At 43.3% G+C, this 21,406-nt stretch overlaps 1 protein-coding gene across 13 annotated transcripts in view; it reads left to right on the forward strand.

Annotated features, from left to right (window-relative positions):
- KDM2B (lysine demethylase 2B) overlaps positions 1–21,406 on the forward strand; it is a 125,538-nt gene that overhangs the window by 34,431 nt on the left and 69,701 nt on the right. For 9 of the 13 annotated variants that reach the window (XM_087754406.1, XM_087754403.1, XM_087754410.1 and 6 more), the window contains 4 exons: positions 1,233–1,411; positions 4,343–4,449; positions 14,283–14,376; positions 15,298–15,451. In XM_087754406.1, coding sequence (XP_087610532.1) covers positions 1,233–1,411; positions 4,343–4,449; positions 14,283–14,376; positions 15,298–15,451 — 534 coding nt within the window. Of the gene's footprint in view, positions 1–1,232; positions 1,412–4,342; positions 4,450–10,819; positions 10,955–13,476; positions 13,505–13,650; positions 13,855–14,282; positions 14,377–15,297; positions 15,452–21,406 lie in introns of those variants that run through there. The other 4 variants (XM_087754414.1, XM_087754415.1, XM_087754412.1 and 1 more) reach the window with 4 other exon arrangements.

Genomic DNA, 21,406 nt, shown 5'->3' on the forward strand with positions numbered 1-21,406 from the left:
CCTGTTCACCGGCCTTGCAGTGAAGAGTTTGACTGACGCGAGCCAGCGCAACTATTCCAGACTTACACTGTATAAATTTTTCTTTTTGATTACAAAGCTTTATGGTCTTGAGTTCCTTTCCAGAATCATTATCACATCTGTCACTGTCATTGCTATCAGCGGCTAAGGATGTTTTTAATGGAGTGATGCAATCCAAACTATCATTCTTGCTGAAATACTGCTCCCAAGCACACAATAGGCCAGGTGCTGTAATTATTAATAATTTCCTCTGATGGCATATATCGGCCGTCCATTTTGTTTTAATGCAATTTATTTCGAGTTATTTCTTCGGCAGTGAAAATGGTTTTGGAGTGATTTTTTGGAAGCGTTGCGAGTTTGTTTGCTGGAATCCTTCTCTCCTGGAAATGAGGCATGTCTCTCATGGGCTCCCGTTCGCTCACACACAAATGAACTGCTAATTAGGATGATGAAATTGCTGGGAGAGGTGAAACCTTCCAGTTGGCCGAAGAGAAGATTGTGGATTAATCTGTGTAAAGCTGAAGGCTCGACTAAAACTGCTGTTCAACATTCTGGTGCTAATGAGACTTGTATGTCTGCCACTCGAGAAGCTGAAAGTATGTCCTGTAGTTTTTGTTGAGAGATCCAAAGTGGGGGCTCACTCTTCTGTGGCATTTAGTGCTTTCGTCTCCACTGGCGATGACTGGAATTGAGAATGCTCAGCAATCTGTATAAGGTGTTCAGCAGTTTATAGCATCTGGTGATGCAAGGCGGTTTGCTCTTTATGGATAATTTTTGTACATGAGTAAAAGCATCTTGAGAGGCATATGGATGTTTAGAAAATTGCAGAGTATGATTCGGAGAGCTATTTGTCTTGCATGCCCCCTGCTACCATATTATATCGCTTCTTCATAGTTTTTAATGTATTTCTGCTCATGTCAATTGATGTAGAGGAGGAAACTCTCCATCTCTCTAAAGCAGAGAGACACCAAGTGACTTGTTCACTGTCATACTGGGCACAAAGTCCACTTCCAAGATAGTTCCCTGCTCACTGTCGGAGCTGCTCAGGACCCGTGGAGGGACTGATGCTGGTCTCTCATCCTCTAATAACAGTTTCCCTGCAGTCGTTGAGAATTTACACATATATAAAATAATATACATATATAATTTTTAAAAAATATATATAAAAACAAAGCAAAGGTAAATGTTTTGAGAGTGCCTCTGTGTGTTTGCAGGAAGCCGACGGATAGTGGATGTGATGGATGTGAACACGCAGAAAGGCGTTGAAATGAGCATGTCTCAATTTGTGAGATACTATGAAACACCAGAGGCCCAGCGTGAAAAACTCTACAATGTCATCAGCCTGGAGTTCAGTCACACGAAGCTGGAGAACATTGTCAAGCGCCCCAACGTGGTAAGGGATCCTGTGGTGATGGTGTTTATTTTCAGCTTCTTCCCAGTCATCGGTTGCTTTGTAAGAAATAAAACAAGGAGTTTAAACAAGGTGACGTGGAGTACCTGTAACTCCTGTCCGTTTAGTGTTACGATCTCATTTTTACCCAAGTAGAAAGCTGGTCTCCTTGACAGGGAACTTAATTTACTGGAATTAGGTACCTGATGAGCTCTTAATCATGCAATTTGCATGGATATACCCAGTTCCTCTCAAGGTATTTAGGGGACATTCCATCCAAAATTAAATACCTGTCTATTGTTTTTCCTCCTCTAAGGAGGAGGAAATTTAAAGCTATTATCAGGAAGCTCAAATTCCTTATATATGAACCATCCTATTAACTAAAAAATGTTCAGTGGGCTCCAAAGCAAAAAAGTTGACAACACGTGCATTAAATACAGAAATTTATACATCATTAAATCAGCATAATTACTGCTATGTCAGAATTGGCAGTGTCAGAGGAAGGGGGTAGATTTATGCACATTTTTTAAAGGTAGAGGGCTCTTGTGATTTTGTTTCCCCATGGAGTCACCATCAGTGAAACTGTGACCTTGTTAATAAAGATGATTCCATTTATCTCTAAAATGTAGCCATGTGTGGGTGAGGATTAGAGCATCAATTCAGTAATACGCAGGGATGGAGGAAATGGCATTGGAGGTTTCAGAGCATCTCCTCAGGACACTCGGCAGAGAGTTTGCGCATCGGTCCTGGTTGATCAGGGAACAAAGGGACTTCTCAAAGGAGAATGCGTGTGCTGCTTGTTCCCTCTCTATCTGCTCGTGGCACTGGATGCTCAAGGCACTGCTGGGTGTGAAACCATAGCTCTGTGATGTTTTGTTTTCAGACACTTTTCTCCTCCTCATTTGTACATGCTATTCTTGTTATACCAGTAGTTTTTCCACTGGGGACATCTCTTGCCTATGTAGAGAATATAAACACCACACTTACGCCTGAAGAGGTCAAAAATAGATGGCAGCTCTCATTGCTGATTTGTAGAAGTAATTCTTAAGTAGGCTTTTGTGTTCTGTTATGCACATATCACAAATTGAATATTAAGCACATATTTAGATGTTTGTACAGGTTTTTGCTGTCATTCAGACGCTCGTGGGCAGTTTGGAAGTGCTCTGGGGAGTTTCTGGTGTTCAGTTGATCCTGGTTTTCCCAAGCACATCATGCTTGGTGAGCTTTTAAAACATCTGCACAAATTTCCTGGGTGCTCAGGACTGAAAAATGCAATTAGATACCTGTTACCACACATAAATTAATACTTCTTATCTGTTTAATATGGCCTGAGTGCTCAGTCGTTTGTAAAACCAGGGATATTTAGATCTCACTGAAAGAGAGATTTGCCTTCCCATTAGGTATTTGGGAATGGAAGAGGAGGTGCTGGGGGCTCAGCGGAAGTCCAGTACATAAAGTCAGTTACTAGTTGAATACTATATTTGTGTAAGCGGATCCCTTGAATTCTGCAGAGCTCTTTGAGCCCACGTAAGGCAGAAATACTTGATTCATGTTCCCTGTTGTGTAAAGACTGTAGGTTGCAGTATCAGGATGTGGGAATTATTTCAGAATCAGGGCAGTAACCATCAATTTTGTTTTCACATACAACTGTGATATTCATGGATTTGGTACTATTTCTACTGGCTGCATTATCTCCCTTTGCCTCTTCTCAAAGTACTGTGTGTTATCAACAGTGCCTGGTGCAGATGGAGAAATAGATAGGGGCCAGCCCCAGTCTGCAAGAGTTTCATGTGCTAATTGCCATATTATGAAAATCCTCTGGGGATACAGTCGAGTTGACTCATACAAATAACATTCTTGGGTGGGCCTTTAAAAAGATTTAGCAGTCAGGAGGCTAAGTGGGGTGCTACCCGTGACTGAATTGGACTTCTCCATTCTTGCTGCACACAGTCAGAGGACAGCTGTGTCACCAACGCCTAGGATAGGTCTTGCACTCCTTATGGACCCAAAAGTGGAGCTTCATTCACGTCACGGTTTTTTGAGCTGGGTCAGGATGTACAGCCACGCTGTGGCCAAACGCAGCACTACAGCTCGCCTTGTTGGACTTCCCAAGTTGACTGGTGTTTTCCCCTGTTTTGAAACCTGGCACATGTGATCCACTTGCATAACCAGAAGGGAGTGTTCTGGGTATCTAGCGCAGGCTCCATCTTCAAACAGACCAAAGAATGAGTCACAGGCTCGTCCTTGCTGTGGCTGCGATGGACAGATTGCAGTTCGTGCTCTGGCACCCAGCGCAGGAGCTGTGTTTCAACGTCCCTGAACAATCTTCGGTTTCTCTCTCTTCCTCACCTTGCTGGCAGTATGTTTCCAATTGCTCAGCTTTCACTGTTTTCTCCTGCCCACGCTTCCTGAAAGTTTGGCTTTTGGACAAGAACTTTGGTGAATTTATACCCAAGTGGAACAATGAAGGAAATGCACAGTAGGCGATAATGTAATTCCTCAAATCAGAATTTGGCCAGAACAATGGTGTTAATGTTCCTTGAAATGTAAGGTATTGGAATAGTATAATCTCTTTTACATTTGTATTTTAATGTTCATAAATGCACTTTCTAGGCTATTGGCTGCAAAAATACATGTGAATACAGGCAGCAGGTGATGCTGCAAGAGAAGGTGCTCACAGGTGCCCTTAGGTCAGAATTTGCACCCAGTTAAATTGACTGAAAAGCTCTCCTTACCCTGGGTTGCAAAGGGCTGAACTGTGGTGGTGACGGGCTGCACCTTAACGAGTTGGGTCCAGAGGACTTTTGCTGAACAGCAAGGTTCTTGCTGTCTGTGAGCATCTGCCGGTCTGCTGCTGTCATTGTTAGAGTTTTAGCCAACAGTATATCCTTCCATGTGTTCACAACTAACAGTTGATTTTGGTGGGGCTTTCAGGTGGACTTAGTTGACTGGGTGGATAATATGTGGCCGCAACATTTGAAGGAGAAACAGACGGATGCTACCAATGCTATTTCAGAGATGAAATACCCCAAAGTGAAAAAGTAAGTTTGTTTAAGTCTTTAAAAAGCTCTGCTCTTGACCTCCTTGATTAATTCCTTTTGAACTCCAAAGCTGGTAGGCAGAGGAAATAATGATTTACTTATTTTTCAGTGAGCAGAAAGGGGGGTTGCTGTGGCTGACCTGCTTGAGCTGTGTAATACCTACTGATGGACTGTACCAGCTTTTAAGGAGAACAATTTTGTATTTGAGAACTTTATGGATACCTCATGTTCTTAAAGCCTGTGGTTACAGTCTTTAAGAGAGGATTATTCTGTTCTAAATATTAATGTTTAGAAGTTTTCAACACATTTTATTCTAAATATTTTTAATTGAGAAATAATCTACAGTTTGCTGAATACAATCTTTAATCAAATCCCTTTGAAAAGTGCATTTTTATTTTTCAGTTTTGAGCAACTCTGTTTTGAAAATGGCAGACTGACCTTAAATTCTCCAAAAGTGCTGCCCAAAGAAATCACTTCCCAGGATACAGATATGTTGTACAGTTCACACAGTATGGTCAAGGTGCTTCTGTAAGCTGGGTTCAGATCCTTCCCAGGTTCTAAACTAATGGCTGAAAAGTTATTAGATGGGAGATGTTTTGTGAAATGAACTTAAGTTCATTTCTAATAAGTGTGTGTCTCCCCAAAAAGTCTGTCGCTGCCCTTCGTGCCAGTTCACTTTTCTGTTGACTTTTCTTGAACAGCAAGATCAAATATTGGACTGACGATATAGGCTGTGTTTCTTGTTTCAGAGGGCCCGCTCAGGGCAGGTTTGAGACTGAACACGAGAGCAGTTTGTCCTGCTTCTGCCTTTCTCGGCTCTGGTTTTTGGGCAAGTTGTGATAGTATAACCTCACCTCACTGTTTTTTTTCCTGTTTGAATGTCTTCCTTGAAGCTGTTTTTATGTGATGATTGGAAAAAGAAACTACTTTGAGGGCCTGAAAACGTGCACTGTAAGTTTCGTAGGAATTAGTACAACTGAAATAGGTGTTACTGTTAATGATATAATAGCTTATTGACCTGTATGGCTGATGAACACCATATAGACCTGAAAGCCCTTCACTGCTGTTTCTGTTTTAGAGGCATTTTCTATTGGCCAGACCTAATGCTGGTGGCATCCCAGGCTCTGCTGTTGAACTCACCTCTAGCGTTTTGCAAATTGCTCAGAACTCTTCCAAACTGTAATGTCTGAAATAGATTGGTACTAATATATACGAAGGAGTGTGCAGTCAGAAAGTGATATGCAGCATTTACTCTCATTCTGTAAAAATAAACATTTTGGAAAGTAAAGGCCTCTGTAATAGAAGAGCCTCTGTGGCAGGCATCATGGGGAAGCCTGGTCCTATGATTTCAGCACCATTGATTTCAGTGGAAGCTGAAGATACTCTATCATTCTGAAAAAAGCAAGCTGCTCGTTAGGGTAAGTAGATATGGATAGGAGTGCCAAATTTCACATATGCGTTTGGAAACGTCCTAAGGGATTTGCCTAAGGTCACACAATAAGCCAGTGGCAAGAGTGGAAAACAGAACCCAGGCAACTTGCTTCCCAAGTGGTTAGTCTACTAAATAACATTATTTATAATCTGCTAGAGCTAAGAAACTGAATCATGATTCAGGGCTTCAGGATTCATGGATTGTACAAGGGATCCTAAGAAAAGGATCCCTTTCCTAGAGCAGGCACACTCCAGATGCTGAAAAAAAAATTAGCAAGTAAACAAAACAAGGCAGAGACGGTTAAAGGATAAGGTAGCAACATGACTAACAGAAAAACGCAGAGTATATTCTTGCAGTTCACTACTTGCATCATGAAATGCCAGATGGTGGGTTTCAAAGAGGGATTTTAGAGAAGTAGCAATTCAACAGATTTTGACATGGAGCTTTTCCCATGTGTGGGGGATGGCCTGGTGGAGAGGAAGGAGATGCCTGATGAAGGAGCAGACACAGAGCCACTGAGGTTGCTGTCACTGGCAAAGTGAAGGTGGAGGTTGACAGCTTGATAAACTAGGAGATGTGATAGGTAGAGGGAAGCTAAACAGTGAAAGACTGTAAGCACTTGGAATGTGACAATAGGGTTTGATGTGGGGAAAAGGAGTTACCATGCATGAGAGTTAAAGGCAAGGGTGGTGTGGCTGTAGTGATGAGGATGTTGCTAGTGAGCATCATCTAGCATGAAGACTAGAGAAAGCTGATTTACAGCACTTGCCACAAAACCCTCATCAGTCTGAAGAAGCAACAAAAATAAAAGCAATAACAAACATTGGTAGTCTAGGAGCACAAGAGAAGTTGTACTGGATCAGGACAAAGATCCGTGGTATTCAGTAACCTGTCTGCTGTTGGCTGCTGTCATAAATGCCCTGGGAGGAGTTCAGGAACAGCCTGAGCATAAAATGATGCCGCCCCGTAAAATAATCTTCTGAACTTCCACTGTCTGCAGTTCAGGCAGGGGCTGTCCTGAGGTGGAAGTCGTTTCTGTGTGCTTAGTGATTCTCAAGAGATTTCTCTTCCATGACATTGTCCATTTTAAATATGAACTCCTCAAGGGATTAGCTTTTTCCATCTTTGGAAATTCAGACTGACCCTTTCCTGTATAGATACTAGTCCCAGCTATTGCAGCGAGTACCCAGAGGGTATAAGCCATTATTAAAGAGATCGTGTTCAGTTGTGGAGCGAAATGTCAGTGCTGTCGCTTGTTTCATGCTGCCCATTCTTTTATGCGAATTGTCAATATTGATATGCTTTATTAATGACTGTTGTTGCTCAGAAATGGGATTGTTTCATTTCATTCTTGTTCATAGCACTCTCATAATACTAAGAGTTTGCAGTATGCAATACCCACCATTAACGTGTTCCCTACAAACAAAAAGCACTCCAGCGAAAGCGTTGCGGTTTTGCAGACACAGATGGCATTACCAGACACAAATGTCTGTCTTGGCTCCTGCACGTCAAGTTCCGTGCTGGGAGTGAAGTTAGAGAACGCTCCATCTGCTGCGCTGCTTTGGTTACCAGGAGCACTACGCGCGCTGGAGACCGCCCTGGCTTTCACTTGGACTTGCACCATTAACTTTTTTAAAAAATTCTGGGTAATGAGGTTATTTTCCTGTCTGTAAGTAAATGACTGCTTACCTAATAGGAGTCTTACAGGACTAAATTAAGTGGGGAAACGGTTTATGTCAAAAATATGTAAAACTTTCTAAGTACTACCTCTTAAGCATAAGATAACATGAGAAATTAAGGGGATGGCTAGCTGAGATTGTAGTGTGACAAACTTCAAACTGATATAAGTTGGCATTGCCCCTGAAAAAACAGTCCCATGCCCACATTGTCCCATCCTCATTGCTAGAACATGCCGTTGTGCAGCTGCAGAGTAAACTGGACAGGGGACTGGTCTGGCTGAAAACCGACTCGGAAATAAAGAAGAAAAATTGGTTACTTTTCAGGCCATCCAAACCACCACATGGCTGCATAAATGCTTGCGCCAGCCGAAGGGTAGTGAAGAAGCGTGGAAAAAAAACCCACAGCAGTGGGATCATCAAACCCTTTCTGCATTTCGTGCAAGATGCAGGGGGTGAGCAGAGAGAGCCGCTCGTTGCTACCGAGGAAGCCTGCTCCTGCCTCCCCTCTTTCACATCCCTGGGTGCAAATTCCTGCGAGGGGCCTCACAAACACGGGAGCCTGACTGAGGGAGGGCAGCGTGCTGTGCCGCCAGCAGCCAGGGCAGGAGGAAAAGGCAGCGCTGTTGTAACATCAGCTTTTAGGGGCAGAAGCTTGTTGTATCGCCTCAGATGTCTGTGGTACTGCAAATCCTAAGGGTAGGAAACTGTGACAAAAGGAAACCGAACTGGGCTCAGAACTGCTTCCTTTTGTCACGGTGCACCATAACCATTTTCGGGTAGCTCAAAACAAGCTCAGGTTTAGTTCTCTGTTTAAATTCAACCAGGACTGAAGCAATCTGGATACAGCTGAGCCTGAACCAAACCAAAAAAATGTACTAATTTGATTTCTCATGTATCAAAACAGATAGCCCTGCTGCAATTATTATCTTCTCTGTTTATTAGGTTTTGTGTTTGTAGCCTTGCAAGACTATTTGCAAAACAGTGGCGGTGAAATAGCAAGTGTGCCAGGACATGGTGGCTGTAGAAATAGTGACAGGCACTTCTAACAACTTGATAAAGTTTGTGCTATGGAACAAATGAAAATGAAAGCCTCAGTCATTACAACGCTCTTTTTGCCTTTAAAATTCTTCCTATTACTTAAAATATCTAAGCACTGCTATAATATTTATATTGCTGTTATCCTTCAGTTAAGGATGGGGTATCTTGTATGAAACATCTACCTGTTCACAAAAGGATGCTGCTCTGTTACCATGTACTCAGTCAGCCCTATTTTCTCTCTCCTAGGCTGTTATTCAGCCATCCATTCCTTTCTATTCATTCCTTTACTAAGTAGGGATGGATTTAAACAGATGCTAAAATGCTCTGCTGAGCTGTGGTCTAATTAGAAGCTGAGGGTGTGCCTCTGGAGACAGAGGCTGCCCTTTGAATTGAGCGAGCTCACAGGTCCCGCAACGCAACCTGGCACTGTTTTATGCATGTGAGATACTCGTATGCACTTTGTATGTCATTTGCGAATTGCTTTTGATACAAAACCACTCTATAAATATAATTAAGTACAAGAAAATTAGACCAGTAAGTGCAAGTTCTCATTAAAACTTTCCAAGCTATCAAAGTAAATAAAATTTAATATCTTCAGGTCAGTGTGTTGGTCTCAGATCCTCCTTTGTGTAGAGCTTGGAGGACTTGCAGCGTCACCCGCGTAACTGAAATAAGCACCGGCGTTTAAGATGGTTTGTGGTGAGCCTGGAGCTGAACAGCCATGTCACAAGGATGGAGAAACGAGCCGTGTTCTCACCGATACCAAAATGCCGTTCCAGGGCAGACGGGCCCAACTCGCTCCGAATTGGCAGCTTGGTTCATTTCCTTGCGGCAGCAGGCACCTTCTCAGAAATTTAAACTTCCAATTCAAAAAAAAAAAAAAAAAAAAAGGCCTCTTCATTCTTACAGTTCAAAGGTAGCCTTCCCAGCGCTAGCTGAACATACACCGCAGCGACAAGGTTTGCAGGCAGCCCGAGGTGGGAGCTGGGTGCCGTTCTCCTGATGCTCTACGCGGGCTGTTCGTGCCAAAATCCGACGGCTGGAAGGTAAATAACACTTTCCCTGCGAAGTCCCCGCTTGCGGCAGCGGCACGCTCGGGTGTGAACCCACCCTGCGCACACCGGAGCTGGGTGTCCCACCTCGGGTGGGACCGGGGCAAGGCTGGGACGCCTCAAGTGTCGCCACTTTGGTCCCAGTGTGATCTGGGAGCGTAACTTGCGGTCGCGTCACAAAATCTCTGGTGCAGGCTGAGGTGCATCGCAGAAAATAGCCTTTCTCTTATCTCGGGTGTTGTTTCTGTCTGACTGACTCAGATCGTAACCCCCTCAGGGCAGGAACCGGGCCTTTCATGTGCTTTTGAAGTGCCTGGTGCACCCACCGTGTTTAATGATTAGTTACTGTTCGGCCTTGATAGGTGGTGGTTTGCTTCCACTTCAGCCTGGAAGCGCTGGTTACCACAGCCGGGCTGCCCCGCTCCCGACTGGGGGAACGGGGCCCGGTGCGTTCGCGCCTGCGGGAAAGCTGCGGGGCTGGCGGCTCCCCGGCGGGGCCGCGGGCACCCATCCCACCCCGGCCTGGGCTCCGCGGGGCCCCTCCATGGGCAGAGCCGGCGGCCGGGGGTGGGTGCTGCAGGGGCCCTCCCTGAGGAGAAGCCCGGGCTCTTCCCCGCGGGGGGAGCCGGGGCCCTCCCTGAGGAGAAGCCCTCTCCCTGCGGGGAGCCCCCGGCGGGGGTCCGCTGCGGCGGGGGTGGGGCGGCGGCCGGGCCGGGCGGGCTGGCTGGCCCCGTGTCTCCCGGGTGACAATGGTTTCTTTTGTCTTGCGGCGTAATTTGTGGCTTTCAGTTACAGGGCCCCAGTGTGGGAGCGTTGCTCAGTGCAGGTCAGGCCGTTAGCGTGAGGAGTCGCCCAAAGGTAGCTATTGTTTCCCGCCGTCTCCCCTCCATCTCCCGCTTCCAGATGCTGTGAGGCGAGGCCTGGGAGAAGGGGACGCCGGGGGCCGCCGCAGCCTCCCTCCTCCGGCGCCTGGGAGCACCTCTCCCGCCTGGGGGAGAGGAGCGAGCGAACGCACGGAGCAGGGCCTGCTCCTTTTCCCCGCTTTGGCACTTGCAGTTGGCTCATGGGTTTGTGGTATTCGGTTTCAGGCTTAGGGATTTCAACCAGCCGGCGCTGCTCCTGGGAGGAAGGAAGAGTGAGCTATACTTTTCTCATTGGCCCGAACAAAAAACAGAAGCCTCTGCTGGGGTTTGGGAGTGGTTTATGGGCTGAGCTCAGTGGCAGGGGAGCCCTTGCAATGCCAGAGGGAATAGAGCCGTATGGTGCGCTGTACCTATTGCGAGAGAAAAGGAGCTAAGCTCAGGGTAATGCTGCCTCTGCGTGTGCTCGCGCGTCTCCCCCGAGTTCATGTGCATGTACGTTGCGCCTCTGCGTTCCCCTGCCTGTCTCCGTGTGCCTGCGCCTGTGTGCGTTCGCATCCCGGCGTGTCTGTCGCTGTCTTTGTTTCTCTGTTTGCTTGCGGGTTCGTAGCTATGCGTGGCGAGTGCATTGTGGGTTTGCCTGGGAGTGTGGTATCTGCGCTGGCTTATGGAGCGGTGTCTCTGTGTTGTTTCTGTGTTCCCAGCTCTCTGTGTTTGCTTAGTGGTTTAGCTTCGTTCATATCATCTCCCTCTCTTTTTTTGGGCATCTCTGTGTTTGTTCTTCCCTGTGAGTTTGCAGGTTACTCCATATTTCTTCGCATCATTTCTCTAACAAATTTCCCCAGATTTTTGGGGGGAAAGTTCCCCTTTCCCCCACACCACAAATCCTTCCTCCAAAATAACAATACATTAACGTGAACAATTTCAGCCTTGTGGAGAGCATAAAACAAACTCTTCAGTGGGGAAAGGAAGCTCCCCCACAACAGATTACAAGCAGCTGCATGTTTTAAAACCCTAACTGAGGCTGTGCAGGGAGATAAAGTGGAGTATGCAGGGATTGGATGTGGTAGCAGTTGTGAAAAAAATTAAAGTTTGGGCATCTTTTGCATCGCCTGTTTTTTCAGGGTGTAACTCTGGTGAGATTGTCTCCCCGTGCCCTGTGTGGGATTGTGTTCCTGTAACCCACTTTACCTGCTGCGGCCCAGAGCGCTGAAGGCAGAGAGCTGCGACCAGAGCACGTAGTGGGATGTAGTTTCTAGATTTCTTTCAACATGGATGCTGTGTTATGGCTTTTTTCCCCTCTCTCTCTCTCTCTCTCTTTTTCTTTTTTTTTTTTTTGGTTTTGTTTTGTTATGGAAGAACCTGAAAAGTTGAGTCGTTCCCCAGATTAGCAGCTGTTAGCGATGAGAAGCCGCTTGCTGAGGTTGGAGCCGAGGGGTGTATAAGATTAGCTGTGGCATGGAGCTGTGCTGGGACCATGTGACTGCGGTGTACATTGGAAGAGGAAGCTGTAGAGGTCAATGCAAAGGCATTGTGCCAGACTCTGGCAACAAGGGAGATTGCTATATGGCGGAAGATCGCTTTTTCAGGCTCCTGAACCTTTCGGTAGCTCTTCGGGTTGGACAAAAGCAGCCCTGTAAGATTCACAGCAAAAATTAAATAGGGAATGGCTCGTTTGTGGATGGAAAGAAAAAATGGGTTTTTTTCCAAATGCTTTGTAGGTTTTTATTAATCACCATATGTGGCTCTTTCACTAAAACCACCTTTACTGGAATGGAAATTGTTGTGTTTAGAGGAATTTCAAGAAAGCAGAGGGAAAATGGGGAAAAACAAAGGAAAAAGAGAGTTGCGTGTTCACAGTTATATCTGCCTTGGTGTTTTCTCACAAAACTAAATTTTAAGCACTTTGATTTGACAGAGAATTCAATCCTGTTATTTTCTCTCTGAATATGAACAGATAGACAGCTTCAAGTTTAGATTATTGGCTACTGAGGAATAAATAAAACTGGCTAATGCCTAGGCCATTTATGTTCTTTCCGAATATCTTAATATGAACAGGTAACTGTTGGTAGGTAGCACTGTCTTAGAAAATTTTCGTTAGTGTGATGTATTTTACATCTGACCTTTTGGAAACTGAAAATAATTGATTTCATAAGGATTTGAATTTTTTACTTTAAAACAACATGATCCTCTAATATTCAACACTGCCCACAAACTGAGAATTTCCGTGTTGTTTTTTTTGTTTTATGAGCAATTATTCAATCTGTGACTTTTTGCAGTTTGGCTGGAAGAAAGGCAACTTCCTTTCTGGGCTTCTTTTATTGTTTTTAAATTCTATCTGACTTGTAATCAACAACATCTTGGTAGAGAAAACATAAAAGGAGAAATTAAAAAAAAAATTGTATTTGGGAGGGAAGGACTCATATTTTGAAATGGAGCATATTGAGAGTCTAGACAGCTTCTTGGCTAGCTGTGATTTTTGAAGCATCTGAAATACCCCAGGGGCAGAAAAAGCTCTCTTCCTGCTTCTGAAGGATTAAAAAAAAAAAAAAAAATTCCAGAGTGGGCAAGAGGAGAGACATGTAATTGCACAAGGAGAGGTTTTAATTGTGAGATGAAGGCGTAGGACCTTTTTTGAAGCCCACAAATTGACTGTCTTCATGACAGCATTGCGTATCATTCTGTGAACTCCGGCTCGGGATGTGGTTGCTAGGCAGCGGGCTCTTATGTACCTATAGTCTCTCTGATTTGCCAGCCTTCTGCAGACACATGGTAAGGTCCTTTCCAGCCTATCATCTAGAGGGACTTTTGCACGCCTTCTGCATACTGCTGAGATTCTCTCTACCTGAATGTGATGAGAAAAAGACACAGTTAAATGAAACCTTTTTTCTTTTTTTTGACAAATTCCATTCTGGTACTGTTTCCATAATCCCCCTCAAAAAAAAAAAAAAAAAAAAAAAAGCCATGAAACGGAGACCGGAACAAGGAAAAGAGGTTAGTGGGTTAAGTGGTGTGTGTTTCCTGCGTTTGCAAAGGTGCCTATAGTGAGAAGGGCGGCTGTAATTCGGCCATTAGTTACAGATGGTGGCTGGAGGCTTGAGATTCATGCAGCGAGATGAGAACTCTTGTATCTCTTTCCAGTGATGCCGACTTTAAACTGCTTTGAAAACCTGAATCAAGACAGCATTATAAAATAGTGGATTTGATACTTAGCGATGCGGCCAGCTGGCTGCTTTATGTATTTTGATGCTGAAATGCCTAGAAATGTGAACAAAAAGGAGTTAATTTGCCAAATGAGGTTTCTGTTCCCCAGTCCTTGCAAAAATGGCATTAGTGGCAAGTAGGTAAAGAACATTTAGGAGGATTTATAAGCAAATTAGATTTTTCAAAACTTTGCTCTTTGAAGCAATTTGTGTACAACTTTTGGAGAAGGTTATGTCTCAAGCAGCGAAGGGAGAGCATTAAACAGATCACCCTGGGGACTGGCAGTGGCATAAGAAATGTTTCTGAACAGCGTAACTTCTAATGTTTTTTCATTCCTTAACTCTGAAAGCTTTCGTTCCAGTTGTATGAATAGCAAACTCAGCCTTGGAGAAACGCATTTTTCAGCAGAAGCCTAGTTATTGTTACTTCATGAGACAAACCCCAGTACTATAAATGCGGAAATTTAATTGGTGGAAACAGTATTGCACATGCAGTTAACCTCTCCAAATTAAGATGTGAAAAATACTGTTTCAGACTGATTAATTTTTGTCCTTCGCTCTGCTTACAGGTACTGTTTGATGAGTGTGAAAGGATGCTTCACTGATTTTCATATTGATTTTGGTGGCACTTCAGTGTGGTATCACGTTTTCCGTGGGGGGAAGGTAGGTGAACCTTGTTGTTTGATATTTGTTTTTATTTCTCTGTGCATCTCATGGAGGGGAGGGGTTGCTTTCATTTATTTTTCTTTTCTTTTCCTCTTTTTTTTTTTTGGGGGGGGGGCAGCTAGTCAGTGATCAATCTATTTCACCCAGCTTTGTTGATGTACGCAGTGTGCTGAACTAGAAGGACACCATTCACCTTTATGAAACAAACGAGTGATTTATTTGAAATATCAAATGTTTTATTTGTTGGTGGTAGTGCTTTTAGGCTTGTTATTGCTGCATGATTTTAAAAGTGTCCTGCAGTGAGTACGTGGCTGTGTGTACCCTTGTTGGGTCAGAGTGCCCTCGCAAGTCTCCTTCTGTAGCTAGAGCTTCTGTTTCCTTTTAGAGATTCCATGTTCCTTTAGCGTGCACATGCACACTATGCCTGAATGGGAATGTTGCAGGATACGGAAGCTTCAAAATATACAGCATGTATGGCTTCATTCACATCTTTACTGTTTTAGGTTGCTTTTCCCAATTCTAATATAGACAGCGTATGGTGGGAACTGAAATAAATACAGCAGATTGAACATCTCTGTGGTACAGATACTGTTCATCTATATAGTCCAATGAAGTTGTACTATACCAACGCATTGTTTTGAACTGAAAGTAGACTGTGCAGGCATCTTCTGAGTAAGATGTTTCATGGAAGAGAGATGACAACTGACAGTTATCTTGCCACTTCCAGCACATGGACTAATTGCTGCTGCTGTCTGCTGTGTGCCTCGGTGTGCAACACCTGGAAAACATGTGTTTTATGCAGAAAGCAGGCTTGGTGTTGCACATTCATTTGTCTAACACAGGATAACCTCATTGGAATTTCTCAGCTATTTATTTTTGTTGACTGTTGGTAACAGTTAAATCTTGTTTTATTTTTAGATCTTCTGGCTGATTCCGCCTACTCTGCAGAATCTAGAACTTTATGAAGAATGGGTTCTTTCAGGAAAGCAAAGTGATATCTTTCTGGGAGACAGGGTGGAACGATGCCAAAGAATTGAGCTGAAACAGGGCTATACGTTCTTCATTCCTTCAGGTATCACTTGTTAACTAACTGTTTTTGGGATCACTGGAATTGTGTTTGACTAACAGTTCTCTGTAAAACAGTCCTTCACAGCTAAACCCAGTATTGACCTTTTTATTTGCTGTGGCAAAGTAAAAGGTAGGGACTGAATGCACTTAATTTTCCAGAAATTGTCCCATCCAGACTCGTGAAAAATGTACTGTGAGGAAGTGTGTGCAGTGATCGCTTGTGCTGTACTGGGGAAAAGGAGAGGGGATTTGGGTCTCTAGGGCTGTCAGTCTTCCACTTCTCGCCAGAGTCATACTGACTTTTGCTATTGTTAGCTTTCCTGGAAAAATACTTTTCTGTTTTTATGATCTCTTCTGGTAGGTTTCACCTGCAGTTCAGTAACCTACTTCTTTGCCTCTGTCTGTAGTCAGAGGTGGGTCTCGATTCCCTGATGGAGCTCGGTGGAGATTATAGTATGTGGAAGGGCAGCTGCTGTGCTTCCTCAGGGTTGCTTCTTGGGGAAACAACTTTATTTTATTGTCATAACTCTTCAGAACTTCTGCTGATGGAGATTGTGCTCAATCTGGACATCTTCAAGTAGCCCAGCCACAGTTAATTTTTACACTACTGCCCACCTCAGTAGCTGCGTTGCATGATTCAGGCTGCTCTTGCAAAGCAACCGCATAGTTGCTGCTTTGAAGGCTGGTGACTTCAGCCCTTTCTGCTCCTGCCTAAATTGGATTAAGGATGGTGCAATCTGTAACACTTCTCATTTAAGATGATGTTAGGCTTTGCTCTCTTTGACTATTGTGGGACCGTAAGTTTGTTTATAATGATATAACACATTGCCTCTGTCTAGTGGATCTTACCAGAGAAATAAATACAGGTAGCCTTTCTACATGACAGAAAGACAGATTGGTCATTCTTCAGCTCTAGAATTACTCTGTGGAGATGGGATTATTATTTTTTAATCCTGGATTCAGAGAGAATGCAGGTCATGTGAAGACAGCAACAATATTCTTGCCAGCTAGGGAGCATTATTAGTGTCAGTTGAAGGCCACAAATTTGCACATTTGTAAGTATTTGGTAAGAACCAGCCTAGGAGGTGACAGGCAAAAATGACTTTGAGGGTGGAGGAGTTAATCCATTAAAGGAATTAGGTCTTCCCTTGAAACAGGTGAGAATGTGCTGTTACTGTTTGAACTGGGGTTTTGAGTGTGCCTGTGCTGTTTGCTTAGATCCTGTTACTGCATCTTCGTATTTATCTTCATTCCCCTGTGAACAGCCTCCTACGAATAAGACTTTCTGTATGTTAGTTTAGTCATGCTCAGCAGCTGGAGTACAGCAAGTTGTGGGAGCTTCTACAGGACACAACTGTAACATGGTGGCTGAAGTGAAGTGATTCCAAATGTGGGTTTAGACTGTAGTTTCTGTTTTCGTAGGAAAGCCCAAAGTACAGAAATGCCAATAGCTCAGACATTTTAGGCTCCGTGCCATATTTGAAAGGCATATATGAATAATATCTCTCTAAGCACCTCATGGATTCAAGGGTTTTTGCTCTGCTCTATTCTGTTCGGAGAACTTAATTGCAAATCTTTTTTTTATGTGAAAGGGCATTATTTCTATGTTTGTTTTAAGAGTATGGAGATGCCTAATTAAAGGCTGTTCTAGGTCAGCAAATTAAGCATAGCTGTGTAAAAGCAGGTCAATTCCTACAACCTCTTTGCTTTGGTTTGCGCGCGTATCACATCAGTTAACGTTTGAATGCGTTTTCTATGTGCTTTATAAGTATTTAGGGTCTGATAATGGATGCCTGTAAAACCAGTGTGTCCCATACTTTCAACTGAGCCTGATAAACTCTTGACCAGTCTCAACATCGACGAGGAAAATACCTTTAAATTACAGATCTGGTCACAGAAAGCATAGAGTGATATAGCTAGTGCTCAGCTGGGCTGTGAATGGAGAACATTTCAGCAAAGAACCTTTTCCTTCAAATACCCTGCTCTGCTCCTGTTTTCAAGTCATTTTTGGGGGTGGTCCTAGAAATGCTATTATACCATAGCAGCGTAAGGATGAAGTAGGTAGAGAAGGCTGTAACAAGACACACGAGGGAGTGAGATCATAGGCTTGTGGGAGATGGAAGGTTTCTCTGAGAATTTAGGATCAGCAGTAGATCCAGTAAATCCCTGAAATTACAAACCACTTGGACAAGAATGGGAATTATTCTTGCAGAAAGCATAATTATAGTGCTCACCAGGGCCTCAGGGTGTTTTCCTCTCCATCACTGCCGTTATCCTTTCAGGATTAAGTTTAAACCAGTTAATGTCTACCTGGACTTCTAACCCTGCAAAGCACTGAGAGGCACGATCACAGCTGTGGTATCAAGGAGAAATTGAGCAAAGTATTGTCAGCATAGTGAGTCGTTATGGGCCAAGGTACATCTTGCAGCATTTCAGGAGTCCCTCCAAGTATGGGGTGGGAGGAAGAAAGCTGGGATTCTGAGGGATACTGTGTCTGGGGCCTTGCGTAGGAGTCAAGCTGTACTCCTGATGACCCCATAGGACTTCTCCAAACAAGCAACGCACCGTTACAAGTTCTCACCTCCCACTTTACCGGTTCCCACTGATGAGTCAAGGATGATCAACTCTGGTAAAGTCTGTGGTAAAGTGATAAAATCAACTAGGAACCTGGCCTTTCCTTTAATAGAATTGTCTAAACTGATGCGAGCATAATTGTTGATTGAGAAATATACCACATTGTGCCATGCTGAGGTTTATGGCCAGATGTAGATTTGAGATGCTAAAACAGCTGAAGGCTCAAGAGGGGAGGAAGCTACAGTCACTACCAGTGTCAGTGAATGATTTTTTTTTTTTTTTTTTGTAGAAATCTGACTGTTTTCCCAGGATGGGAGAGAACTTGTCCTTATACAGGAAGACATGAGTAGGGAATACTACAGCCCTAGGGTGTTCGCACTGTGTGTGTTACCATGAGCAATGTTTAATCTTTCATGTGGTTAAGTGTTCAACACGTGAAATTTGGTCAAGGTAACACGTTTTACTCTGGTATAGTGGACAGTGGATGCTGCATATCTGACCCACCTGCCAAATAGAAGGGAAATTCTTTATAGAGCATGCTTTGCTTTTCAGGTATAAACTGTGATGATCTGGAAGAGGAAAAGCATAATCTCAGTGCTCAGTTATTGTCTCTGTAGGGAAACAGCAAAATTTTATCGGTCACAATCAAATCTAGAGCTTGTCCAGTATTATTTGTGCTGTAGCTTTCTTCTGTACCATGTGTGTGTCCAGTGATGACTTGCAGGGACGATGTGTGAAGTGTTTGAAGTCCATTGTGGTGGTGTTATGGAGAAGCAGTTTAGATGTCTCTCCTCACTGTGCTAGGGACACACAGAACCAGTGTTTGGGCAGCATCCCTCAGATTTCTACAGCTCAGGATTACTGTAGGCACATGTTTCTGGCTTGTATACAGTCACTTGTTTCTTACGTCCTGACTGCTCCCCTACAGCCTGTTTGAAATACTGCTCACTAAGTTAATGTCAATGTGTTACCTGGCTTTTTAATATCTTTAGTGCTTCTCCTTTTACTTTAAGTATTTTTCTCCTTTTACATCACTGCATAACTTCACTGGAACCTTGTCTCTCTCCTCCTCTTGTCCTTCACCTGCCACTCCAGTCTTTATGCTCTGTAAACCATCTTTTACTTCTATCCTTGCACTTGTTTTTTGCAAGTAGCACGTTATGCATCGAATTCCCTTCTGTCTTGATTCTCTGAACACCACATTAGTTTCTCCTGTGTGCTCCTAAACATCGCTGCTGTTACCTAAACCCAAGCTCAAAACTAAGCATACACAAAATGAAAAATTCATCCTTTTTCAATCCGCTTGCTCTTTTGAGTCTTTTAGTCTTGCTGAATATGTCATTTTGATGGTAAGTGACGGAGCTCTGACATGGATATTGTACTTCCCCTCCTTCAGTGTTGTCCTCTACAAACAAGATCTTGCAGTAGTTTGAAATATGTTAAGCTTGTTTGCTTTTTTCCTCAATTTCCTGCCAGACTTCTCTTTCAAAAAAATGACCTTTTCTTCCATGCATGTGTAGATATGCTCAGTGTAGATATGCTCGGTGTAGACATTTGCACTTGAAATTCAAGGGAGTTTGCATGTGCAAAACTGGGACATAGAAAAGCAGGCCAACTAGTAGTCTCTTGTGGAAAATTTGTCTTGCAGTATTTGTCTCTGTTGTTGTTAATATTGTGAAGTAAGAGTATAATCATTATGTGTCTTGAACAGGTGAACTCGAGCCAGTTTTGGATTGTTACTGATAATGTAGTCTGCCAGAATATGGATAAACTTGGATTTTCTTCTCTTTTTGTCAAGACCAGTTTCATTGTCTTCCAAGGAAGCTGCCACACTTGCTGTGGATACAATTTGATTCCAGGGTTTGCAGTGTGATTGGTTTATGAAAGTTTGCAAAATTACTGGTTTTGGCTCCTTTGGGAGGAGATGGTTAATACTACCAAGGGTTACTCTAATCATACTCTCTTTCTTACAACCTCTTTCTGAGCCTCTGCTGCTGGTCAGAGGCAGTAGACTCATGAGCAGGTATGCTTTTGGGTTGACTCTGCATGGGTGTTTTTCCTGTAGGCTTTCCAAATACGTAGCTTTAATGTGACTACACTGAAGAGATGAGATGTTGTGATGTGTGTGAACTGGTAGTTTAGAGAGCTATGTTTGTGGGGGAGCACAAATCCTCAAGTAGCCGGGCCATTTTGGGTGACTTCTGTCTATTATTTAAATCTGACAGTAATGGTTCCAGTAATATACCACTACATGGTCCAAAAAATAATGGTCCAAGAAGTTACTGTGCATTTTTTATTTCTGAAAATCAAATAATGGACTGCCATTAGATATTGTAGAAGACTTTTGCAGTGCCGATTTATTAGACATTCCTATGATCAAAATCCAGACAGGTTAACTTACTGTCAACTGGACATGGTGTTCCTTTCTGATTCCTCTTCAAACTTCTCACAAGTGTTGCTGCATGCTATTTTACAATAGTTGTGTTTCACCTTGGAGTTGGCAGTGTTCCACTGAGGAGTTAGCTGTTTGTTTTACTTTATCTTTCTTATGTTTTTTATAATGCAGTTTGGGGCCTTTGACATGGAAACATGCTATTATAATCTCTCTCAATTTTTTGAGAGCTGAAGAATGAGTCATAGTCTTAACAAAATATTCTTGTTGGTCTGTGGTGATTATTGTGGTAACATGAGAGTGCTCCAAAGTTCTTGTTTCCAGTCAAATGCAGAAATAATGACTTTTTTCCTCAGATGAATGTTTTGGGGAAGGAAAGTGGGTGTGCTAGACTCTAGGCAGCTATTTGCAAGGATTCAAAGTGCTTCAAATACTGTATCAGTGGTTATCAATAGGATTCTGCCTATTACAAGTGTGTGGTCTTAGGTCACCTCCACTATGCCAGTCAGCATTTGATGAATTATTATGTAATGGAGCCAGAGGGTAGCATATAGTCTTTATATCAAGGAGAATGACAGGCTATTAAAATCTGACTGGTAAATTTTTTGCAGGGAGTTGTGCTAGGGCTGCATAGCTGCCTGGCTATTTTTGGTTGCTGTTTGCTTTTCCCATTTCAGGAGCTTCCACTGACATTAATAGAAGCTCCTTGCCTGGAACCTTTAGGGACCAAGTGACAAAGATCAGTGGAGAGGATCAGAGAAGAGAGGTTTTGCCTCGAGTGTCTGCTTTCAGATAGAAGGTGACAGCATAATGTTGGATTTTTAGTTCTGTTCCTCTGCAGTGCTTTACCTGATTCTTACCCAATGATGCAAGATTGAGAGTTGCCGTATTACTTGTACTACTGGGGTAAAATTATTACTTTTTTTACTTTTGAAATGTAAACGTGATGTTTCCTTGATCATTTTGGTGGCAGGCACTATTATGATGCAGTCA

The sequence above is a fragment of the Nipponia nippon genome, unplaced genomic scaffold, assembly GCF_047370975.1.
Source record: "Nipponia nippon isolate SJK-2023a ecotype South Korea unplaced genomic scaffold, ASM4737097v1 scaffold_18, whole genome shotgun sequence".
Classification (NCBI taxonomy): Eukaryota; Metazoa; Chordata; class Aves; order Pelecaniformes; family Threskiornithidae; genus Nipponia; species Nipponia nippon.